This window comes from Alosa pseudoharengus, unplaced genomic scaffold (genome assembly GCF_046254945.1).
Source record: "Alosa pseudoharengus isolate Yale_2024_CS ecotype anadromous, Long Island Sound unplaced genomic scaffold, YU_APseudo_1.1 YU_APseudo_1.1_scf_13, whole genome shotgun sequence".
Lineage (NCBI taxonomy): Eukaryota > Metazoa > Chordata > Actinopteri > Clupeiformes > Clupeidae > Alosa > Alosa pseudoharengus.
Window position 1 is genome coordinate 26,723,993 of NW_027468598.1, and position 23,061 is coordinate 26,747,053.

The 23,061-nt window shown below is 42.7% G+C and overlaps 2 protein-coding genes across 2 annotated transcripts; both read right to left on the bottom strand.

The window, feature by feature from the left end:
* Window positions 1-887: 887 nt before the first annotated feature.
* On the bottom strand, window positions 888-10,349 carry LOC143121963 (cytochrome P450 2A10-like). Its single transcript, XM_076282690.1, has 9 exons — window positions 10,186-10,349; window positions 9,282-9,439; window positions 8,572-8,721; window positions 8,280-8,440; window positions 7,623-7,799; window positions 7,165-7,306; window positions 6,539-6,726; window positions 5,867-6,008; window positions 888-1,358 (listed from the first exon to the last, which is right to left on the bottom strand). The coding sequence occupies exons 1-9, from the start codon at window positions 10,347-10,349 to the stop codon at window positions 1,177-1,179; spliced, it is 1,464 nt and encodes a 487-aa protein (XP_076138805.1). The 3' UTR covers window positions 888-1,176.
* Window positions 10,350-14,149: 3,800 nt separating this feature from the next.
* On the bottom strand, window positions 14,150-22,625 carry LOC143121962 (cytochrome P450 2C5-like). Its single transcript, XM_076282689.1, has 9 exons — window positions 22,229-22,625; window positions 21,231-21,393; window positions 20,839-20,988; window positions 20,459-20,619; window positions 20,046-20,222; window positions 19,059-19,200; window positions 18,569-18,756; window positions 17,942-18,083; window positions 14,150-14,635 (listed from the first exon to the last, which is right to left on the bottom strand). The coding sequence occupies exons 1-9, from the start codon at window positions 22,400-22,402 to the stop codon at window positions 14,454-14,456; spliced, it is 1,479 nt and encodes a 492-aa protein (XP_076138804.1). The 5' UTR covers window positions 22,403-22,625; the 3' UTR covers window positions 14,150-14,453.
* Between the last annotated feature and the right edge of the window lie 436 nt (window positions 22,626-23,061).

The window sequence follows — 23,061 nt, forward strand, 5'->3', positions numbered from 1 at the left end:
GACTTCAGCTGTCACAGGTGGGACGGTAGACTGCATTAGAGTGACTGATGTTACGATCAAAGACGTTCTTGAAAGTATGGCGATACCGCAGGGTCCTTCTGACACTTGACATGACTGCTCCTTGCCCTCCACTATCACGTTGCAGACCTGAGACCTGCACATATATTACTGAGCGGCGGAGGCACACAATGGGCCTTTCATTCCACTGGCGCACAGCGCCATGTGGTATTGCCTTCAGCGATCTCGGAAACAGACACCAAAGTTAAGGTAATAGATATGCTTAAGGTATGAGCAGTCAATAGAGGGAATGTTTCTGTAGTCAAGGAAACTCTCGTGAACAAATATACATAATCTTGAGATGTCACACCTCCACCTAAGTAACCCATAAAGGTGCAGTGAGTGTTTTTTGAGGACAGAAATGAAAATCATAATTCCCAGTTAGCCTATAGATAGCATGGCTAAAAGGAAGTTATAGGCTAACGAGAATAACCAAATTCCAATAAATTATACTATACTGGGTTAACTGTATCAAACTGGGGTATTGCACGCACAGAGAAGAAAAGGGTATACTATGTACCCTCTTATTTAAATGGAAAATAAGCTATTTTCCCAGAAAGTTGGGTGTTAATCCTTTAATTTACATTTATTGATTAAGCAGACACTGTAATCCAAAGTGACTTTTTAGGCTTCTGCATGCTATCCCAGCTCACTACACTACCACTACTCCTTTCAATATTACTGTACGGCGTCTGCATGTGTGCACTTTAAAGGTACACTATTCAGGTTTTTTAGCTTAATATGCTAGTTTTTTAGCTTAATTTACCTTCATTTAACAGCTTCAAAGTCATTGGTATGGTTATATGACTTTTTTGGGGTTGAATGGTGGCCGTCTCGCTTCCCCCTAGCGCCTGTGAGCGGAAAAAACACCCTTGCAACTGTGGGCCGGTGGGCCGACGGCCTCAGTGTCAGGAAGTATAACGAGTGTAACAAATTGCTTTACTGCATTCAAATACACATACACGCCAGGCACCGGCTAGAAAAAGGTAGCGATGGAGTTTCTCAGACATTTGTCATGACAGAGCCAGCGAAAAAGAAGCAAAAACCAAGAAAACAGTAAGGAAATTGCCAATACTGCATAGTTTACCTTTAAGTACTGGCAAGCAGTACCAATGTCAATCAGCGGGGGGTGACAACAAGCTGATACTGAGCAGGGACTTTGACAAAGCTGCTGAACTCGGGCTTTATGTTCAGACTGGACGGTCCTCCAGGGGTGCTGAGGTGGAAATGCTGCACTATGGACACCAGGAAGAGCAGAAGCTCCATCCGCGCTAGTGACTCTCCCACACACGCCCGCTTACCTGGGAAACAAACAGAGCTGTGTTGGAACAAGGCTTGGCAAGGTTTCACCCACATATTCACTTAAAGGAGAAATCCAGCAATTTTTCACATAGATCTCCATGTCACAAGGTCACCGAGTACTATTGGTGGTAGGGTACGAATAAAAACTAAAACAATCGGTTTTACCTAGCTTGAGTTGCTGCAGCCAACTGTTGGAGCTTCTAGGCATCTACTAAGGTTGCCAACTGTCCCGAATTGTGCGGGACATCCCGTATTTTGGGTGATTTTGATTTGTCCCGTTAGGGAGAGCTCCATTCCCGATTTTCAATCACAGCTCATCGGCCTTGTTAACTTGTCAATAGTAGGCTATTGTAAACACACCTGGAAGAAAGTGTCCAGTGCCGCCGCTACCACACGCATCTCACACTGTGCGAACGACACCAAGGGACAGATGGGGCACCACAATTTAGCCAGAGAAGCTTTACTGCAAACTGCTTTTCACTCTTCTTAGAGAACGATTACAATGTCAAAATGCAGCAACAGCATCTTACATAAGGATGATACTTTTTGGGTCATCTCAGTCTCCATATGCAGATCTAACTTGAACGTTATGCTAGGCCTACTCGTTTAAATTGGGAACGAGAGGGAGAGAGGGTGGAAGTTTCCAGCTGGCTTGTCATTGTTGGTAATTGATTTCACCTTTTTAATATAAGAAACTTTTAAAAGGAAATCATGAGAACAACAAAAACAATGTGATGAATTGCGGAATTATTCAGTTCACACTATGCTACTGACCATTTATAAAATGTGAGGGCACTTTGACATAGGCTGCACACACTGTGATTTGGACTGTGATAGAATATGTAAGAGTGGTCTTTGCCTTTGTGTAATGGAATTGGTGAGTCTTGAAGTCTTCAATAATCCGTTTCCCTTAAATAAAAACTAAGCATTTACATGAAGCACATGATAGGCTGTGCCAACACTTTCCACTCAGATAGCTAGGTGGCTACCAGGTTCATAATTCACCTTTAATTGCAAACAGAAAATATCTAGCTAGCATCATTACATGCTTCTATTTTCACAGGAATGAAGGTTGTTTATACCAACTTAATATACTTATCTTGGTGCTATAGGCCTAAATGTGGCACAAACAATGTTAGAGTTTGTGGAATAGCCATAGGCTATATTTGAATGGAGCTGGCAAAATATTGAATATTATATTGAATATTGAATACCGTGTAGACAATGCTCTTAAAGTGGCAGCGTACCATTTGTAAATCAGTTAAACAGCATCAAATTGGTACTATTTGTTAAGAAATTTATAAAATAAAAACAAAATAACTTTGTCATTATTAGCATTTGAATTTCATATGTATCTTTTTTTTTTTTGGGGGGGGGGGGTTGTCCCGCATTTGAAGTGAAGTGTCCCTCATTTGGGGTTGAGGAAGTTGGCAACCCTAGCAGCTACGGTGCTACACTCTGGGGGCATGTTTACGAGCCCCCATGTTCATGCCCCCAGAGTGTAGCTGCTTAGCTGCTTTAGCTGGTGGTTGCAGCAACTCGAGCTAGGTAAAACCGATTGTTTTCTTCGTACCGACAGTACTCGGTGACCTTGAGAAATCAAGGAGATCAAGTGAAAAATCGCCGTATTTTTTCTTTTAGAGTCAAAGCACTGACACTCATTATTGAAAGGACATGATTGCAACCAACCAATTGTGGTTGTATGTGACGTAAACACCAAAGGCCTTGGGGGGGGGGTCATGAGCGATGGTCCGTGCTCTGTTCTTGGTGCGTGTGCTGTTGAGGTCTGATAAATTAGGGGTGGGGAGGCCAATTGCTTGCGGTATAAGTGATGCGTGTGAGTCTGTTTCTGTTGGCAGCAGTTAGCATGTTGAAAAAGCAGGGAAGGCAGTAGAGGAGTATGGGCTGGACTATGCTTTTGTACAGGAGGAGCAAGTGACAGGGGGCAACAGAAAGTGATCTGAGCTTACGGATGGCATAGAGTCTCTGTTGACTGCGTTTTTGTATGTCAGTGGTGTGTTGCTCAAAGCTGAGTTTATTGTCCAGGGTGAGTCCAAGGTATTTGAAACAGTCCACTATTTCTACGGTGTCGTTGTTGATGCAGGTGGGGTTGTGGATTGTGTCAGATGGTGTTCTGGTGTTGGTTATTACAAGTTCCTTGGTTTTACTGATGTTAAGCTAAAGGTAGTTGTCAGGAAATGGAGTCTTGGTATGCAGATATTACATTACATTACATTACATTTGGCTGACGCTTTTTTAGCCAAAGCGACTTACAACATAGTAAACAGTTTAAGTTTTAAAGCAATTCTCAACCATTTTAGGACAATTTGAAAAACGGTAGAGTACAGTAAGAATACGTGCATCAGTGAGTGCTGTTTTTAACAGTTACGTGTCAGTTTAAGACGGCTGGTGAGTGCTAGGATCAGCAAGACTTGTTGTAAGTGGTGCTATGAGAGGAGATGTTCTCTAAAGAGCTGGGTCTTCGGGAGTTTTTTGAAAATGGAGAGGGATGTCCCTGCCCTTGTAGGAACTGGCAGTGTGTTCCACCAACGAGGAACAACAGATGAGAAAAGTTTGGATTGGCCTGAGCGTACCGGTGGTAGAGCTAGCCGTCGTTCGTCTGAGGAGCGCAGCGGTCTGGAGGTAGCGTATGTCTGTATGAGGGCATTCAAGTAGGTGGGAGCAGAACCGGAGACTGCTTTGTAAGCAAGGGTTAGAGCCTTGAATTTGATGCGGGCCACCATAGGTAGCCAGTGAAGCTGGATGAGCAGCGGGGTAACATGTGCCCTTTTGGGTTGGTTGTAGACCAGGCGCGCCGCCGCGTTCTGGATCATCTGAAGGGGTTTCACTGCGCAGGCTGGGAGACCTGTCAGGAGGGCGTTGCAGTAGTCAAGTCGTGAGATGACTATTGCCTGAACCAGAAGTTGAGTAGCATCTTGAGTCAAGTAAGTCCTGATTTTCCGTATGTTGTAGAGTGCGAAACGGCATGACTGGGCGACTGAGGCAACATGATCTGAGAAGTTTAGTTGGTTGTCGAGAACAACACCTAGATTTCTTGCAGTCCTGGTAGGTGAAACAGACAGGGAGTCAAATTTGATGTTGATGTTGTGGTGTATGGTAGGTTTAGCTGGGAGGACCAGCAGTTGAGTCTTTGAGAGGTTCAGCTGGAGGTGGTGCGCCTTCATCCATAGAGCTATGTCTGAGAGGCAATCCGAGATCCGTGCTGAAACCAAGGGGTCATCAGGTAGAAAGGACAGATAGAGCTGTGTGTCGTCTGCATAGCAGTGGTATGAGAAGCCATGCGAACGTATAATCTGTCCCAAGGAGGTGGTGTAGATAGCAAAGAGAAGGGAGCCCAGCACTGAGCCCTGGGGGACCCCTGTGGTGAGATGGTGAGGTGCAGATAGCTGACCAAGCCATGATACGTTAAACGAGCGTCCTGTGAGGTAGGATTCAAACCAGGAGAGAGCAGAACTGGAGATTCCCATGTTAGCGAGTATAGAGAGAAGGATGCGGTGATTAACCGTGTCAAAGGCAGCCGATAAGTCAAGCAGAATGAGTACTGATGACCGAGCGGTCGCCCTGGCTTCTTTTAAGGCTTCTGTTACAGACAGCAGAGCCCTTTCGGTAGAGTGGCCGCTTTTGAACCCAGACTGATTTGGATCCAGAAGGTTGTTCTGTGAAAGGAAGTCAGAGACCTGTTTGGAGACTGCTCGTTCAATGCCTTTGGATAGGAAAGGCAGGAGTGAGACAGGGCGGTAGTTCTCGACTTGAGCAGGGTAGAGAGAAGCTTTCTTAAGTAACGGTGTTACCCGGGCCATTTTGAACGCTGTTGGAAATGTGCCGGAGGTTAGAGAGGCATTGATCACATGTGTGATAGCTGGTGCGATGGTCAGGCTGATGGACTGAAGTAGGTTCGTAGGTATAGGGTCCAGCGAGCATGTGGTAGGACGGCTGCATATCAGGAGTCTAGAAACTTCACTCTCGGAGAGAGGCGTGAATGCTGAAAAAGATGTTCCAGCAGTCCCTAGAGGTTGTAGGAGTGCGGTATCTGAGTCAGATGCGTTGAGTGGGCATGTAGAGAATTGACTGCTGATTGCCGCCACTTTGTTTGTAAAAAATGAGGCGAGGGTATCCGCAGTAAGGCTGGATGGAGGAGGAGGCAGCTGAGGGTTGAGTAGCGATTTGAAGGTTGAGAAAAGTTATGGAGTTATTGTCATTGAGAAGTGCAAGTACAGCAGTGTCATCAGAGTATTTGAAGTATGTGGTGATGGGTGTGGGACTGACACAGTCATTGGTGTAGAGACGCAGTCATTGGTGTAAACTCACCTCAGATTTCACATGTAAGTTAAATAAAACAGCCAGAGGCTACTTTAAAGTACATTTTAGCATATTTAGAGATGTAATAAAGATCATTTTGATCACACAGCAAACAACAAATGTCACAATTTGTGAGTCTTAACAGTAGCAGAAGATGTTTTTAGGGTTGCATAGTTGCCCTTCCTACCTGCAGAGAAGGGAAGGAAGGCTGGGTTCTTCTTGAAGTTGCCATTTTGGTCCAGGAAGTGCTCTGGGTTAAAGGCCCAGGCGTCCTCCCAATGATCCTCGTCCCGGAGCACAGAGTGTAGCATGGGAATGATTACTGTGTCCTACAAGGGGTGGGTCAGAGGTCATGAACCATGATTCAGGGAGGGATTTTTTAAACCCCAAGAATTCTGAATTTTTCAATGACATAATAGATCTATGAAAGTGATTGATTTTGTTATACCGTAATTTCCCTGCTATTAACAGGTTTATATAATGATTTGGCTAAATTTCATCTATGAGGTTAATAAATAGGAGCGGGCTAAATATTGGAATGAGTTTATTTTCTTCATCCTTCCCTCTCTCCGATTAAAGGACTGATTAAAGCACACATTGGGCTACTGGGCACTGCAGCTAATACATGGGTGGAGTCAATACACAGAATTCTATCTTTAATTTGCAAAAAACACTGCCATGCGGCAGATACACAATGTGGCTAATATGCGGGGAAGTACCGTGTCAGGAGTCCAACAGGTCCAATACCCATACAATGATTAAAACTTGATGATATAATTATATAACATCCTAATGATAATGACACCATAATGCAGAGTGAATAAAAAAAAGTACCATTGAGGAGTGGCTAGCCACCCACCTTAGGAATGATGTAGTCTCTGAATGAGATGGTCTTGGTGGCATAGTGGGGGACACTGAGGGGTGCAAAGTCCATGCAGCGCTGAACTTCATGAATGACAGCATCAGTAAAGGGGAGGGACTTCCTCTCTTCCATTCGTGGGACGCCTTGTTGGCCGAGCAACCCGTCAATCTCCTTCTGCATGTGCTCTGCAAAAATGACATTGATTTGACTGTTCAGTGGTCAGCAGTAGTAGTTCAGTAGCTATCGGAACATTGAACTCTGACTGTGCACATGTAAGTCCATTTGGATGCATGTTTAACGGTAGCCAGCGGGAAGTACTTAGTTGTGACTAAATCTCCCTCCCGATAACTTAAGACACATCTTAAAATCTAACAGTCAACACTATGCAGGTTACACATGTAGACCTACTGTGAGTGTGTGTGTGTGTGTGTGTGTGTGTAATGTAATATGTGTGTTTGTTTGTGTGTGTGTGTGTGTGTGTGTGTGTGTGTGTGTGTGTGTGTGTGTGTGTGTGTGTGTGTTTGTTTGTTTGTGTGTGTGTGTGTGTGTGTGTGTGTGTGTGTGTCTGTGTGTGTGTGTCTGTGTGTGTGTAAATGTAAGTGTAAAAAAGTGCATAGTCCCACCTTGAATATTTGGGTGCTTAATAAGCAACATGAGGCCGTATCGGATGGTGGCGCTGGTGGACTCGGTACCAGCCATGAAGAGATTCAGCACGGTAGCTACCATGTTATCATAGATGAACTCAGATTCAGGCAGGTCCTTCTCCTAACAGCAGGCAAATGTATTGATGTATGTATGAAAATATATCCATGCTTCTTTAGCCCATGTAGGCTTGGCATAGGGGCAAATAGACCACATTTGAGAAAGCTGTACTGCAATGATTAGTGAATGACTGCTCCTCGAGATTGTTTATGATACTGAGACATGTACAACGTGTACAGATGTGTACCTATAAAGTTTTGGCATCAGTATATGTCTAGCTGGCAGGAAATATCTGATGATTTTTGGTTAAACACATGGAATACATAACTAGTTAAATCTACAGCAAGCACATCATCAGAATAACAACATATCAGCTGACCTGGTTGAGTCTGATGAGAAAACAGTCGATGTAGTCTCGAGGGTTGTCTGGGTCCAGAGTCTCTTTATGCTGGTGGATCTTCTCTATAATAAAGATCCTAAGTTGCTCCATCTGCCTGAAGACATTGTGATGGGGCCCAGGGAGGTGATCCATCAGCTTGGGGAAGAGGTTGTACAGCTGTGCGGGAATGAGTAGGAGAGCAAACTGGGTGAGCTGACCTCTCTAATAGGCATACTTGTACACAGACTCAACCTCAATGCCCCCCTATAAGGTCTAAGCCCTGGAGAGAACGCTCAAAGGGTTAAAACAGATGTCAGCTTTGTATGCTTTTATATATCTCATTTCATGTAACCGTCTTAACTACGACTATTACCACTACTGCAACTTCCACTACTACTACTATTACTACCACCAATACAACTACTACTACCACTACAACTACTACTACTATTACTACTACTACTACTACTGCCACTACTACTACTACTACCACCACCACTACAACTACTACTACCACTACAACTACTACTACTACTACTACTACTACTACTACTACTACTATACTAGTACTATTGTAGACATAGTGCTAGTAGGTAATTGATGTAATAGTAGGACGAGGAGGAGGAGGCGTAGCAGTAACAGTTGTAGTGCCTTTACCTGTCCCATGGGACTGCTTGCAAAACGTATTGTAGCTCCAATGATGCGCAGAAGACGCAGGAAGTTGACGTCTTCATAACTGAAGCGCTGTCCGAACACTAGAGCACAGATCACGTTGGACACGGCGCGGCTCAGGAAGAATGTTGGGTCGAACGGAGTCGCTGGGAGGATAGTTCAAGAGTTAAAAATCCACAAATGCATGGACTCACACTTGTCACACAGATAGAGACACATACACACACACACACACACACACACACACACACACACACACACACACACACACACTCACACTTGGTTTCTCTCAGGCTCTCCAGCAGGTGTCGGCTCTCCTCCAGAGTCCACTGCTCCATCCTCTTGCGGCCCATCCCAAAGTCTCTGAGCGTGCTCAGTGTGAAGCGTCTCAGCTGGCGCCAGCGCTCACCATTACTGATTGCCAGACCTGATGATGATAATCGGATACGGCGTACTTCAGAACTACCAGAACAGAACTACTAGAAATACTCAGAAACAGCAGTACTAACGACACAATGAGAGGAACCTAAACTGAAATAGAATGGATCACTTGGCAATGTATTGTAATGAATTTAGCCTAGCTGGTTTATGACTGTGCTCCCATGATGCTGTGCAGTGTGATGTGTCATGTTGAATGTTGATGTTTAACCATGCAAGTTGCCAATGTTGTATGTCATGTCTGTCGTGTTTATGTTCTTCAGTAGTTACAGTGTTAATAACCAGGTTTGATTGGTGGGTGTTAGAGATACAGCCTAAAGTAGATGTTTAGTGCTGGGGCATAAGGACCAGGTCTGGCCCAGTATCATGTGTTAAAGTGTCTTGAGCCAATAAAAACTATTCTGAGACAACATTGCAGTTTGTTGCAGTATGTACAGCAACAACAATAAACATTGTGCAGATTTCTGTCTATGAGTAAATGTATTATTTCATCCATTAATTAATTCATTCGTTCAAAATGGGGCTAATTATGCTACTTTCAGCACTCACCATGCCCCTTGAAAAGCTTATCGATGAATGGGACTTGTGCCCTGCCTGCAAAGTCATCTGCCTGGTCCACTAGCGCCTCCCTCACTGCCTTGTACCCACTGAGGACCACCATCCGCAGGGGTCCGAGACGCACAGTCATGACGGGCCCATACTGCTTGCTCCACTGATATGGGAAGACAACACACAAACAGGTTTTCAGGGCAATTTTATGACTTTGTTGTGACTAATACAGTAGTGTTTAAGTGCTAGACATTGTGAACGTTATAGCAAAGTAATTACTGTAGCTATGTTTGTCTTATGGTCTGCTTTGCAGGTAAAGAAAAACTCAAGAGAGAAATACTCAAGAGAGAAATATCTGAAATCACACCGTGATAATGCTTGACCTTGTGTTTTGGTCAACAACTTCCAAATGTACTTAATGTTCAAAACCATACACACTCTTACTCACCTACATTCTCTCTCTATTTCTCTCTGTCTCTCATTTTCTCTTACAGCACATATTGTAAAAATCACTACACAGTACATTAAAGGTGCTCTAAGCAATGCTGGGTAACGTCACTTCTGTTGACTTTCAAACAAAACCGAAAGCTAGGTCGCTACTTCCTCCCCCTCCCTCCCGTGCAATGGAAACTCTCCTAAACGCGCATCTCGTCTGTGATTTGCTGGAACAGTTTGTTATGTTTTTATGGGCTAGGTTTGCCCAGGTTGTTTTTCTTGCCGTTTTTGGAGCCTGGGCTGTCCACAGAGATTGCGGTTTTTTTTTACAGTGTATTCAGGACACAGGCAGCTAGCGGATGGTGAGGTGATGTTTGCTGTAAATGGCATAAAATGTTTTAGCCTAAAAAAACGTGTGGCATCGCTTAGAGCACCTTTAATAAGCTAGAGTAACTAGCAATAACTGGACCTCACCTTCAAGAAGGTCTCAAAGGGCGCTCTCTTGTTCACTTGGGGCAGGTTTCCCAGCAGGGGCAGTCCAGTGGGGCCTGGGGGCAGTAGAAGCCCCTGTGGTCCCCTCCTCCTCCAGACCAGCAGCAGCAGGAGCAGCACCAGGCCGGCCAGCAGCAGCATGCTGGACACAGACGTGACCCACCTCCTTTAGAGTTAGTGGCAGCTGTTGACAGGGTCTCAACAAACTTCACTTTTAGGACACCTGTGCAATGGTCGCTTTGTTTGATTTTCTCTCTTTTCCTGTCTCGTTAGTCGTTTGATCTCTCCCCCCGATACCTTTCTGTCTGGCTTAAGCTGTATTTCTCTTGTTGTGACTCTTGCTATTTGCTCACTCCCTCCTGTCCTACTGAGTGTTGACATGGGTCAATATGAGCTGATTAAGGCAGCAGAGTAGGAGTAGCAGAGCAGAAATGGGTTTAGTGCCTTTTGGATTTTGACCTCTGCATGGACTACATTACAAGTTTTTGTCCTGCTGTTCTGGATCCACTCCAGATTCTGACTCCAGTCTCTGCACATAGCCTTACTATGCTTACTATAGGCTAACTATATGCTAACTATATGCTTACTGTAGGCTAACTATAGGCTTACTATAGGGTAACTATAGTGGAGAAGAGGATAGATCTCACACTGGAGACCTGGGTTTGATTCTCTGGTGAACCTGACACATGCTTTGTGAAACGCTGAGGATTCTGTGAGGTTGAGATCATCAGCTTTGTTTGAGGTTGAAAGCCAAGGGACTTTAGGGGATATTGGGATGGTAATGGCACATGTGATCTGCGTCAAACTGTGTCTGTGGTGAGCAAACTCCACAAAGGTAAAAAATCTAGAAGGCAGTAAAGAGAGACAGACCAATCTGAAATCTTGTAGGGAAAAAAGCATGATCCAAACAAGCAATATGTAGGTCAAATAACAGCAAAAAATAAATAAAATAAAAATAACTCAAAAACAAATAAACTGTCATGTAAAGGCAGGCACAGGTAAAACCATAAAACTACAATGTGACTAGAAACATAGACAAGGAGGCTGAGGACCCCACATGGTCAAAAGTGTAATGACACTCCTCAGGTTACTTCTCAAATAATTTGGGAGCACACTGAGGAAGGCGCTAAAGTTAAGCCGAAACGTGCCTGTGCAATAAACACGTTTGTATGCAAAGGGCGGCCTTTTTCTTCCTTGATGTCACTTATACGTTGGGCCAAGCCATAAAAAATAAATAAGAAACTGAAGCCTGCTCCTACCACACACTCCTCAAATCATGGCAAACATGCTTTGGTCCACAGCAACTTACAATTATAACAACAAACATCATCATTAAAAGTTTAAAGTTGTCATAATAGCCTACATTAAAAGATGCTAATAACAATAGCAAATCGTCATAATAACAATAACCATGAACATGTAGACTACAAATGACTGAGTAAAACGATCTCTAGAACAAAAATAAATTAGCTAATCATTCTACAGTAATTTTCTGTGTATTAGCCGCATTGTACATAAGCCGCAGGACAGTGTTTTATGCAAGTTAAAAAGAAACAAAACCATATTAATACCATAATAACTGCCCCTGTGTATTAACCTCGTAGCTGAAGACATTTTGCAAAATCAATGTATAAGCCGCGGCTAATAGTTGGGAAATTACGGGTAGTAACTACACATCCAGGGGGAACATGTTTCCTTTGACTGATTAAAGACCAGACATGCCGCTACATTTTGAATCTGCAATGGTCTTACTACCCAGCAGATAGGCCAGCTAAATATATAATACTGTAGTCCAGTTTGGACAGAACCATGGCCTGCTCAAAAAGATATGTGTGACATATTATATAGCCTCTGATAAGGTCTAACCTTATATTGTACAGCCTAACACGACTAAATTTAGTCAGTCATCAATTATGACAGTGACAAGTCATGAAATTACATGCTAAGCACAAGCTATCAGCAATTGACATGGTTCACAGGAACAGGGAGACTACACTCTAAAAAATGCTGGGTTAAAAACAACCCAAACTGGGTTGTTTTCAACCCAGCCGCTGAGTAAAATGTGGTCCAACACAGCATTGGGTTATCTTAACCAAGCAAATTGGGTTACTAAATTTAACCCAACAACTGGGTTGAAATTTAACCAATATGTTGGGTTATGTTGACACAACTGTTTATTTAAAGTTACAAAATGTTTGGGTTATGTAACCAAATCCCCAAAAACTACTGGTTGATTTTTTAAATACTCTGCTTGTACAAACTTTTAATAAGTCAAAGTTTGTATTTACTTACTTTAAAGTCACACCTTCTGTTAACAGCTTTAGGCCTGATATAAACAGTCTTTATTAAATGGCCCTCAAAAGCCATGCAATGAAATAAAACAGTTCGACACAATTATTTATTTGATAGTTTTCTTTATTTTTGAATAGCTAGCCTAGTATAAAATGCATGTGATACTTCCATGAAGGCAGGCAGATTCCAAAGTCCGTTTTGGGGGTCAGCCCTGTCAAAGAAAAAAAGAGTGCATTTTAATCACTGTTAGCCTACAGAACTTTATATCAAGACTTGCATGAACCATTACCAGTGAATGATATTGACAGACATAAAAATCCACCAGGAGATAAATTATTAGTGCAACACACTCGGAAACCATGACCACCTATATTTTTTTTAATATAATACCGATAATAGCCTACAAAACGTGCGTTTATGTCAGATGAGCTTGATAACGCTAACATTACCATTAACATTAGGCTGACAAACATAAGTTAAGCAGTGCTAACGTTAGCTAGCTAATGTTAACACATTATTCAGTTAGTGAATCCAAGTTAATGTTACCACCAAGAACCACCCAGTAAGTTACATGGCTATAATATGAGGCTACCCTGAATGATTTAATAAGATGTTGTTTGGCATGATTATTATCGTAAGTTACGTGTTGTGAAGAGACTACTTCGACTGTGTTAGCTAGTTGACAAACGTTAGCCACGAAGCATATTTAATTAGCATAAAGTTTCCAAGTGTGCTAACGTTACCTACCAGCTGCTGGTATGCTAATTGTAGTTCGTTGTAAAAGTTCGTTTTGTTTCTGTTCAGCAGTTCCTACCCAGTGAATACAGAACTATGTAACGAGTCTGTATTTGTGTAGATTTAACATTAACAGTAGCTAATATTAGCTGGAATGACACCTGCTAACCTGCTTGAAGCTGAACGAAATGGCAGGCAGAATATTCCTTGATATCCTTGATCCTTTTAAAATCCGTCTGGATAAAAATAAATAAATAAATAAAAGCAGATACATACCTTCCGAAATCACCTGATTTCCATTGCATGTTGACAGCTGCTGGACTTGACGGTTGAAAGAATATGCCTGCATGCCTGCCTGACGATTTTTTTTCTCTCAACCTTCAAATAACTATGCAGCTGTGTTGAAGTCACCCTGGTGCTGGGTAGTGTACTCCACGTCAGGTGGGGGACAGGAGGGAGCACAGCCCTAAACTATCAACCCAGCAGTGATAAACTATCAACCCAGCAAGCTGGGTTACAGAAATGACCCAATATGAGTAAAAACAACCAAACAAAATGACCCAACAGCCTCAACCCAGCGTTTGGGTTGAAAAAATAACCCAGCATTTTTTAGAGTGTAATGTAAGGTTACATTACTTCAATGTAAGGTAACATACTAATGTAAGGTAACATACTTCAAAGGCCATACAGGTGGAAAGACAGATCTCGCTGTTAACATCTTCATTGTTTTCTGAGTTGATTAAGTGAACACATTTTTCGAAATTGGCTTCCCAAGTCACTATTGTCTTAAATGCGTCATTATACTGCTATGAACTTTGAAGGCATAAACAACCCCCCCCCCCCCCCCCAATATTTCTATGCACTTAACATACCATGTCTATCTTTATGTACAGTATATCTTTACATGACTGGGACTTATAAATTGTCATCAAATGCATAAAAACACAACATGCACAGGAGCCAGAACAACAAATCCAACTGATGTCCTTTAATATTATGTCATTATTGAAGTATTTGTGTCAGATGTAGGCCTAAGCATTATGCAGTGTTTGTTAAATATACATCCTCTATATTTCTAGAGTTTGTTATAGTGTGGTGACATGTTAGGGGTTAGATTATGGGCCAGTTTCCTGTATGTAGATTAGGCTTAGTCTTACACTAAAAAAGCTCAGTTCTAGTGGAGATCACTAAAACTTTCTTTTAGACATGCAGTACCAATCAGCGGGGGGTGACAACGAGCTGGTACTGAGCAGGGACTTTGACAAAGCTGCTGAACTCAGGCTTTATGTCCAGACTGGACGGTCCTCCAGGGGTGCTGAGGTGGAAATGCTGCACTATGGACACCAGGAAGAGCAGGAGCTCCATCCGCGCTAGTGACTCTCCCACACACGAACGCTTACCTGAGACACAAACAGATTTACCTGTTACCTGTGTTGCAACACAAACATTTTTGAGGATGTTGTCTTTTCTTTGTACATTTACTATAATGCCATACTATAATACCATAATGAGTCACTGTCTTATCATACATGCAGTGCATTCTGTATGTTCTGCATTCAGACCCCTTCACTTTTGTTACATTTTGTCCATTATGTTATGTTGCATGTGATCATTTGAATTTGCATTTACATTTAGTGATGTAGCTGATGCTTTTATTCAAAGCGACTTACAAAAAAGGGAATAATCACAGTGTTACTAGGGCATGTTAGTGCAGCAATAAGTACTACTCATATAGAATCAAGTGAAGAGGGTAGTCAATTGGAAAGTGACAGGTTATTATTAGAAATGCACATTTTAAACTGTGTTGGTTAAAGGTGCAGTCAGTGGTCCTACACGCCCATTAGGGTGCATCAAAAAACACAATTCTTGAATTAAAAGTGCTAAAAGTGTTCCAATATATGTAGAAACAACACACGCAAAATATTTTTCCAGTACATTATGATTTAGGGGTGCCACCGCACATCTGTTTTTGTTGGATAAAGTGGTTAACAGTGCTCAATGGTCGCCATGGAGATCTGAGGTAAACAATACTACAGCTCAAGAAAACTGAGGTGATCTTGATCTGTGTTGGATGTGTTATTACATATTACTATCATATCTGTAGTTGTTTCCCCGCCCCCTCTGCAAAGCTAATTGCGTGCCCACAGCTGAACCACAAGCGCAGTTGAATAGTTAACCAATTGTGACATTAAAAAGAAACAAACTTTAGCGATCATACATGATAATAAGATGTCAACGAGCAGCGACATACAGAGTAGGCCTAGTAGTTCTACTAATCTACTTGAAAATACTTGAACTATTTATTGCACAATGAAGAAAACTGATGCTCTAAATACTTATTCAGCTGTCTCTAAAAGTTTCTCTAATTGACGCATTCAACCGCGATTTTGATTTTTGAAATTTTTCACCGCAAAACAGACGGTACCTAATCAATGCTATTATCACTTGTCGTCTCCTGTGTTTGCGCGATACTCCCACTTCCTCTGACCCTCCTATGAATGCATATGCATGACACGGAAAAGCGCAAATAGCCATTTGCAGCTCCCACGACAGGCAGTCTACGCTTTTTCCTCAGTGCGGTCTGTTTGTACATACCTCGCCATGCTTTTACGTGCACTTTGCAAATGAAATATGCCTGACGTGGGCACAAAAACATACATCTGGCCCTGTCTCTCCTTTTTTCATCCGCTTTCTCTGGGTGTGTCTTTCTTCTCTCCTTTGTATCCCTTATTCTCTCTCTCTCTATTTATCTCTTTGGCTGAGGAGAACATGTGTGTGTGTGTGTATGTCTTTGTGTGTGTGTGTGTTTGTGTGTGTGTCTTTGTGTGTGTGTGTGTGTCTGTGTGTGTGTGTGTCTGTGTGTGTGTGTCTTTGTGTGTGTGTGTCTGTGTGTGTGTGTGTCTGTGTGTGTCTGTGTGTGTGTCTGTGTGTGTGTGTGTGTCTGTGTCTTTGTGTGTATGTCTCTCTCTCTGTGTGTCTGTCTGTGTCTGTATGTGTGTGTGTGTGTGTGTGTGTGTGTGTCTGTGTCTGTGTCTTTGTGTGTGTGTGTGTGTGTGTGTGTGTCTGTGTGTGTGTGTGTCTGTGTGTGTGTGTGTGTCTCTGTGTGTGTGTGTCTGTGTCTTTGTGTGTATGTCTCTCTCTCTCTGTGTGTCTGTCTGTATGTGTGTGTGTGTGTGTGTCTTTGTGTGTATGTGTCTCTCTCTGTGTGTGTCTGTCTGTGTTTGCTTTGTGTGTGTGTGTGTGTGTGTGTGTGTGTGTGTGTATGTGTGTGTGTGTGTGTGTGTGTGTGTGTGTGTGAGTTGAACATGACTGCAACCAACAGCCAAACCTTTGCCGCTGCAAACCCAAGCTAATCCCTGAATAGGACGGTTACTCTTGGGTGGCGGGTGGGGGAGACATATCTGGGGGGAGACACACTGGCTAGGTTCAGAGTTCAGGTTCCATTCCCTCTCTCTTTCTCCCTGGTGATGTTGCTCAGTGGAGCAGAGACTCTGGCACAGACTGAGCAGTTAAGTTCGGAGTTTAGTTAGTGTCAGCTCTTACCATTAGGCCCTGTTAGTCAGTGAGTTACCCACTAGAGAGGGTTTGTTCTTTTAAGTTTGTCAGTATCACCCTTTGTGTTTAACAATAAAGTCAATTCAATTTTATATGTGTGTCCGACATCCATCACTGCTGCACAGAATTCAGGGTAAGGCCACATGAACATGTCCCATTGACCTCCATTCATTTTGTCTATAGGACAGTGAATGGAGAATCTTGAAAGTTGAATTCTGAGAAATGCCCAAGTTGCCCAAAGGGCAAACAAACAACTTTTACTTTGATAACCCTATAGAACATGTTACTGTATAAAAGTTCACTGTACTCAACATTTCCAGGTCAACTTTTGGCAATTAGACTAAAAATTGCACATTTTTCAAAATTTCGCCAAAGTTCATGTGTTAGGTGGCACCCCTAAATCTCAATGGAATTACTCAAAACTGTGCAAAAGTCATTTTTATGTTAATTGGAACAAAATGCAATGCCAGCCAAATTGATATTTTGAAATTAAAATTTCCCATTTAAATTTGATGCACCCTAACGCCCATTGCCCATTCCCATTCCTATGCCATTCCCATGCCCACTCTATGTCCATGCCATTTCCATGCCCGTTCCCATGCCCACTCCCATGCCCACTCTATGTCCATGCCATTTCCATGCCCGTTCCCATGCCCACTCCCATGCCCACTCTATGTCCATTATCATGCCCATGCCCACTCCCATTTTGTGAGTACACTGTAAAAAACAGACTGGAAACAAAGTGGAGACAGCCTGTCCCCTTTGTGTGGAGTTTCTCTAGGAATACTAAAGGGAGGGATGAGCTACCTCTCGGGTATGTTTCGTTTGGTCCTTGGTTAAAATATAGTGTACTTTGTTTTGGATAAAAGCATCTGCTAATAAATTTAAATACAAACATATACAAATGCAACTTCCTGCACAATCGCTGACTGCACCTTTAATATACTAAACTGTTGCTTTGTATGGATGTAGCCTATTAGAGAAAATTAAGCTAAAAGCAGCCATTCATACGGATCAAAAATGGTTTACGTGTACCAAACCAAGGTTCACCATGCATATCTCTTTAAGACAAAGTCTTTGCAGATTTTGAAGCTTTGAAGAGTATTTGCAGATGCAGAAGATTATTACTGAGTTGCATATGCTCTTCCTACCTGCAGAGAAGGGAAGGAAGGCTGGGTTCTTCTTAAAGTTGCCATTTTGGTCCAGGAAGTTCACAGGATTAAAGGCCCAAGCGTTCTCCCATTGGTCCTCGTCACGGAGCACAGAGTGCAGCATGGGAATGATAATTGTGCCCTACAAAGAGGTCAGAGGCCATGATTGAGGAAGGATTCAGATTGGTAACACTTTACTTGACAGTATCGATCATAAGAGTGACATGACACTGTCATGACACATGAACCCTAACCCTAATCCTAACCTTTAACCCTAACCCTAACTCAACACCGAATGTCAAAAAGTAACAGAAGCGTAATCAAAGAGTATAGAAGTTACTATACTCTCTGGCATAATGTCATAAACATTTATGACTTGTTTATGACACGTTCATGACAGTGTCATATCACTCTTATGTCGATACTGTCAAGTAAAGTGTAACCTTCAGATTTTTTCAATGTCATGTATTGACCTACAAAGATTTTGTTGTCTCAGTACATTGGACTAAATGTCCAATTAGAATACTGATCATTTAATGGTTACAGCTTGACTAAATGTTGATTTAACAACATAATAATCATACAATAATACAAAATAAAATGAATAAGTACTACTGAGGAGCCTACCTTAGGAATAATGTAGTCTCTGAATGAGATGTTCTTGGTGGCATAGTGGGGGACACTGAGGGGTGCAAAGTCCATATAGCGCTGAACTTCATGGATGACAGCGTCGGTATACGGGAGGGACTTCCTGTCCTCCATTTGTGGGGCTCTGTGTTGGCCAAGCACTGACTCAATCTCCTTCTGCATGTGCTCTGCAATTTTCAAAGTACTGCGGTAGTAATGAAAGCCTATGAGACTGCCCTACTCGTTGAAAAGTGACGCTGATGGGGATATATCAAAATTAGTTTGAAGTTTATTTTCAGGTACAAGAGCCGCATAGTGTTGCTTCAACTTGGATGCATACATTCACACATGTGTGTGTATTCATAATATCTTTGTTTGTGTGTGTGTGTGTCTTTCCCTCTATCTACCTCTCTCTCTCTCTCTCTCTCTCTCTCTCTCTGTGTGTGTGTGTGTGTGTTTGCATACAAGTGCAATAAGTGCATAGTCCCACCTTGAATATCTGGGTGCTTTATAAGCAACATGAAGGCGTATCGGATGGTGGAGCTGGTGGAATCTGTTCCGGCCATGAAGAGATCCAGGACTGTAGCTGTCATGTTTTCATAGATAAATTCAGATTCAGCCAGGTTCTTCTCCTATTAGCAGGCAAGCCCATTAACATGAGTCGGTGGGAAAAAAAATCTACCAGTTCTTAATATTTAGGCTATTTCTTTTTTTTATATAATCTCAAACTCTTTGTATTTCATTTTTGGCCTAGGCTTGGTATATGGGTAAATAGACAAAAGCAAAATGTGAGAAATGTGTGTACTGTAATGATTAGTGAAACATAGCTGCCTTACTCACTGCAGCATGCCTTTATGGTACTGAGACATGTGGGAGACTACAGATGAGAACTGTACATGTCTTTTTTGGATTAATATTTAGCTTATTTTGGATAAATGTGTCTGCTAAATACCATAACCATAAAGATAATAATAGACCCAAGTTTGAATAATGGGAAAAGAGGTCTAAAATTGAACCAAAATCAAAAGACAAGGCCCCAGCTATGGCCCAACTGGCTGGGGCACCTGCATCATACGCTGGCGACCGGGTTCGATTCCCGCCCCGTGGTCCTTTCCGGATCCCACCCCGACTCTCTCTCCCTCTCGCTTCCTGTCGTTCTCCTCTGTCCTATCTAATTAAAGGCATAAAAAGCCCAAAAATATACTTTAAAAAAAAAAATCAAAAGACAAAATCAATTTTCTAATTTCACACAGAGAGCAAAAACATTGACGAGTCAGCTCTGAGCTATACAGTAGATCATGCTTGAGACACTTGGCATGTTGACAGGCTTTGCACTTCAAAGAAAGAAAAATAGAAAAAGAAAAAGAAAATCATTCAAATTAAATTAAGTTCAATCTATTTTAGCATGTACTGTACAATCTCCAGAATACAACATATCTGTCAAAAATACCCTGACAACTTGTTCTCAGAAGCTGACCTGGTTGATTCTGATGAGGAAACAGTCGATGTAGTCTCGAGGGTTGTCTGGGTTCAGAGTCTCCTCATGCTGGTGGATCTTCTCAGTAATAAAGGCTTTAAGCTCCTCCAACTGGTTGAAGACCATGTGATGGGGCCCAGGGAGGTGATCCATCAGCTTGGGAAAGAAGTTGTACAGCTGTGCAGGTTTTGTGAGAGAGGAAAGTAGACATGTTAAGGATGTGGGCTGCTGACTTTTCTGAGATTGAACATTTTCTGATACATCAGTAATACCCCCCAACCTTTTCAAAGCCTTTTTAAAACTCATCTGGGACAAGAATATAAGAATAACAAAAGGCTTTCACAATGGCTGCCACTTCTGCAAAACCAAATCTTGCTTGCATGCTAGTACAAATTTGAAGTCTATCTATCTACCTGCCCCCAGGGACTGCTCTCAAGGCGTCGTTCGGCCTGCATAATTTGCAGTAGACGCAGGAAGTTGACATCGTCGTAGCTGAAGCGCTCCCCGAACACCAGCGCACAGATCACGTTAGCCGTGGCGTGGCTCAGGAAGAATGTTGGGTTGAACGGAGTCGCTGGGGGGAGAATTCAAGTGATTGAAGTGCTGATTCTAAAGGCGTGCAGCAATGAACTTTTAGCAAATGCAAATGCTGTCCACTTGCCACTCTCTTATGTAACAATGCAAAAAAAAAAAAATCGCAAATGCATGGATACACACACACACAGACACACACTCACACACACACACACACACACACACACACACACACACACACACACACACACACACTCACACTTGGTTTCTCTCAGGCTCTCCAGCAGGTGTCGGCTCTCCTCCTGAGTCCACTGCTCCATCCTCTTGCGGCCCATCCCAAAGTCTCTGAGCGTGCTCAGTGTGAAGCGTCTCAGCTGGCGCCAGCGTTCACCATTACTGACGGCCAGACCTGAACAAAATCATTGTTGAACACTCCTTTCTTCATTTTTTACAGTATGTACGACAGAAATTAATGATATAATGACGGGTTCATACAGTAAGCAAACATTAAATGAGTCCCTCTACAGTGTACATAAACAGCATTGCATAATTTGAAATTAAGCTAATTCATTCATTCATTCATTCATTCATTCATTCATTTCACAATATAAAGGGGGGGGGGGTGGTAATCATGCTACTGTATGATCTCACCATATCCCCTTTGCACTTTGTCAAAGAACGGCACTGGCGGTCTATCTGTGAACTCATCTGCCTGGTCCACCAGCGCCTCTTTCACCGCCTTGTACCCGATCAGAACCACAATGCGCCAGGGTCCCAGATGCACAGTCATGACCGGGCCGTATTGCTTACTCCACTGGGATGGAAGAGAACGAGCAACGTGTATGCGTTAGTACACACTAACATACAACAAAGTTAAAGATGCAGTCAGGGATTGCGCAGGAATTCACGTTTGTTTGTGTTTATGTTCATATATACATTTATTCGGAAACACTTTTGTGCACAAAAAACATACAGTATATTTTAATTTTAACCAAGGACAAAAAACAAAACATCCCAGAGAGGTAGCTCACCCCTACCTTCAGTATTCTCAGAGAAATTCCATGCAGGGATTTGTTTTTGTTTAGGGGGCAGGCTGCCCCTATTTTGTTTGATTTCATTTTTCGAAGCCTGGGCTACCTACGGAGACCGGGTTTTTTTACTCACGGAAATGGCAGCTACGGTTGTGAGCAGATGATTGCTGAATGTAATAACAAATTGAATGGGCTTGAAATCCCTGACTGCACCTTTAAGTGGAGGACTTAGGTCAGGTTATGTTAGTGTTTGGAAATCATTTAAGAGCAAGTGCAATAGAAGCAAACTAAGGTCCAATTGAAGAGAGAAATGCTGCTTAATCATAGGGTACAGAGGAGCACAATCAGGTTAGTCTGCACACACAAACACTACCAACCCCCACCTCTGAGCACACACACGCACGCACACACACACACACACACACACACGCACACACACACACAAGGTTCAGTGATTTTAAGTGAAAATATAGTTGCAATTTTGATTTCATTGTTTCTAATGCATGGTACATCTTGATGTGAAATATTCAAATTAAATGCTCAGACAAACTTTAGCTACATATCATGTGAACAAATGGGAAGTGCAATCGAACCAAATGGCAAATTGAGAAGAAATACCTTCAAGAAGGTCTCAAAGGGTGCTCTCTTGTTCACTTGGGGCAGGTTTCCCAGCAGGGGCAGTCCAGTGGGGCCTGGGGGCAGTAGAAGCCCCTGTGGTCCCCTCCTCCTCCAGACCAGCAGCAGCAGGAGCAGCACCAGGCCGGCCAGCAGCAGCATGCTGGACTCAGACATGACGCACCTCCTTCCCTCTCCTCTATCAGTTTCTCTTATAGCTTCACTTTGTAGTAATTTCTCTTATGTTTTGTCTGTTCTCTCTCTCTCTCTCTCTCTTTTCCTCTTTATCTCTGTTTCTGTCCCTCTAGATATCTACATGTCCCTTTCTCTATATTGCATTACATTACATTTAGCTGACACTTCTTGACCAAAGTGTATATATCCCACCTCTCATTCTCTCTTCTGTCTGTCTTCTTGTCTGTAACTTGTTTGTGCTCGTGCTGAGTGCTCCCCACAGACTGAACGAATCTATGCGGGTAGGGTTGTGGATGAGGGGAGGACACGTCCACTGAGCAGGACTTGGATAGAGGGTAGTCATGTGTCTGCCTCTCATTCACTTTAACCTGGAGAACTACCCCAATCGCTCTTATGCTTTAGTCAGCTATCAGTGCCAAAACAAACAACCATAGTCAGTGGGAGGAATCTGTGAACTTGCTAGTTTCCCAATTGCATAATGGCACTAGAAGGCTTGTGCAATGCTGTGGGCGTTAAAACAAGACCTAAACAACTGTTATGGTTTTCATACGCGTAATGAAACTTTTGCAGTGAAAATATGGTTCAAGTGGCACCAGAGGTGAGGAATTATGCATTGGTGCATAAATGCCCTTGGAAGCATT

Bases quoted from the DNA above. Each gene is read 5' to 3' on its own strand.
- LOC143121963 (XM_076282690.1), bottom strand. From the start codon at position 10,349: ATGCTGCTGCTGGCCGGCCTGGTGCTGCTCCTGCTGCTGCTGGTCTGG. The intron at 7,307-7,622 runs GTCAGCTGATAT...GCCTGCTGTTAG, and splicing joins TTCTCATCAGACTCAACCAG to GAGAAGGACCTGCCTGAATC. The intron at 6,009-6,538 runs GTGGGTGGCTAG...CACCCCTTGTAG, and splicing joins GAGACTACATCATTCCTAAG to GACACAGTAATCATTCCCAT.
- LOC143121962 (XM_076282689.1), bottom strand. From the start codon at position 22,402: ATGTCTGAGTCCAGCATGCTGCTGCTGGCCGGCCTGGTGCTGCTCCTG. The intron at 20,620-20,838 runs GTGAGTGTGTGT...TTCTCCCCCCAG, and splicing joins GAGCCTGAGAGAAACCAAGT to CGACTCCGTTCAACCCAACA. The intron at 18,757-19,058 runs GTGGGACTATGC...TGAAAATTGCAG, and splicing joins AAAGCACCCAGATATTCAAG to AGCACATGCAGAAGGAGATT.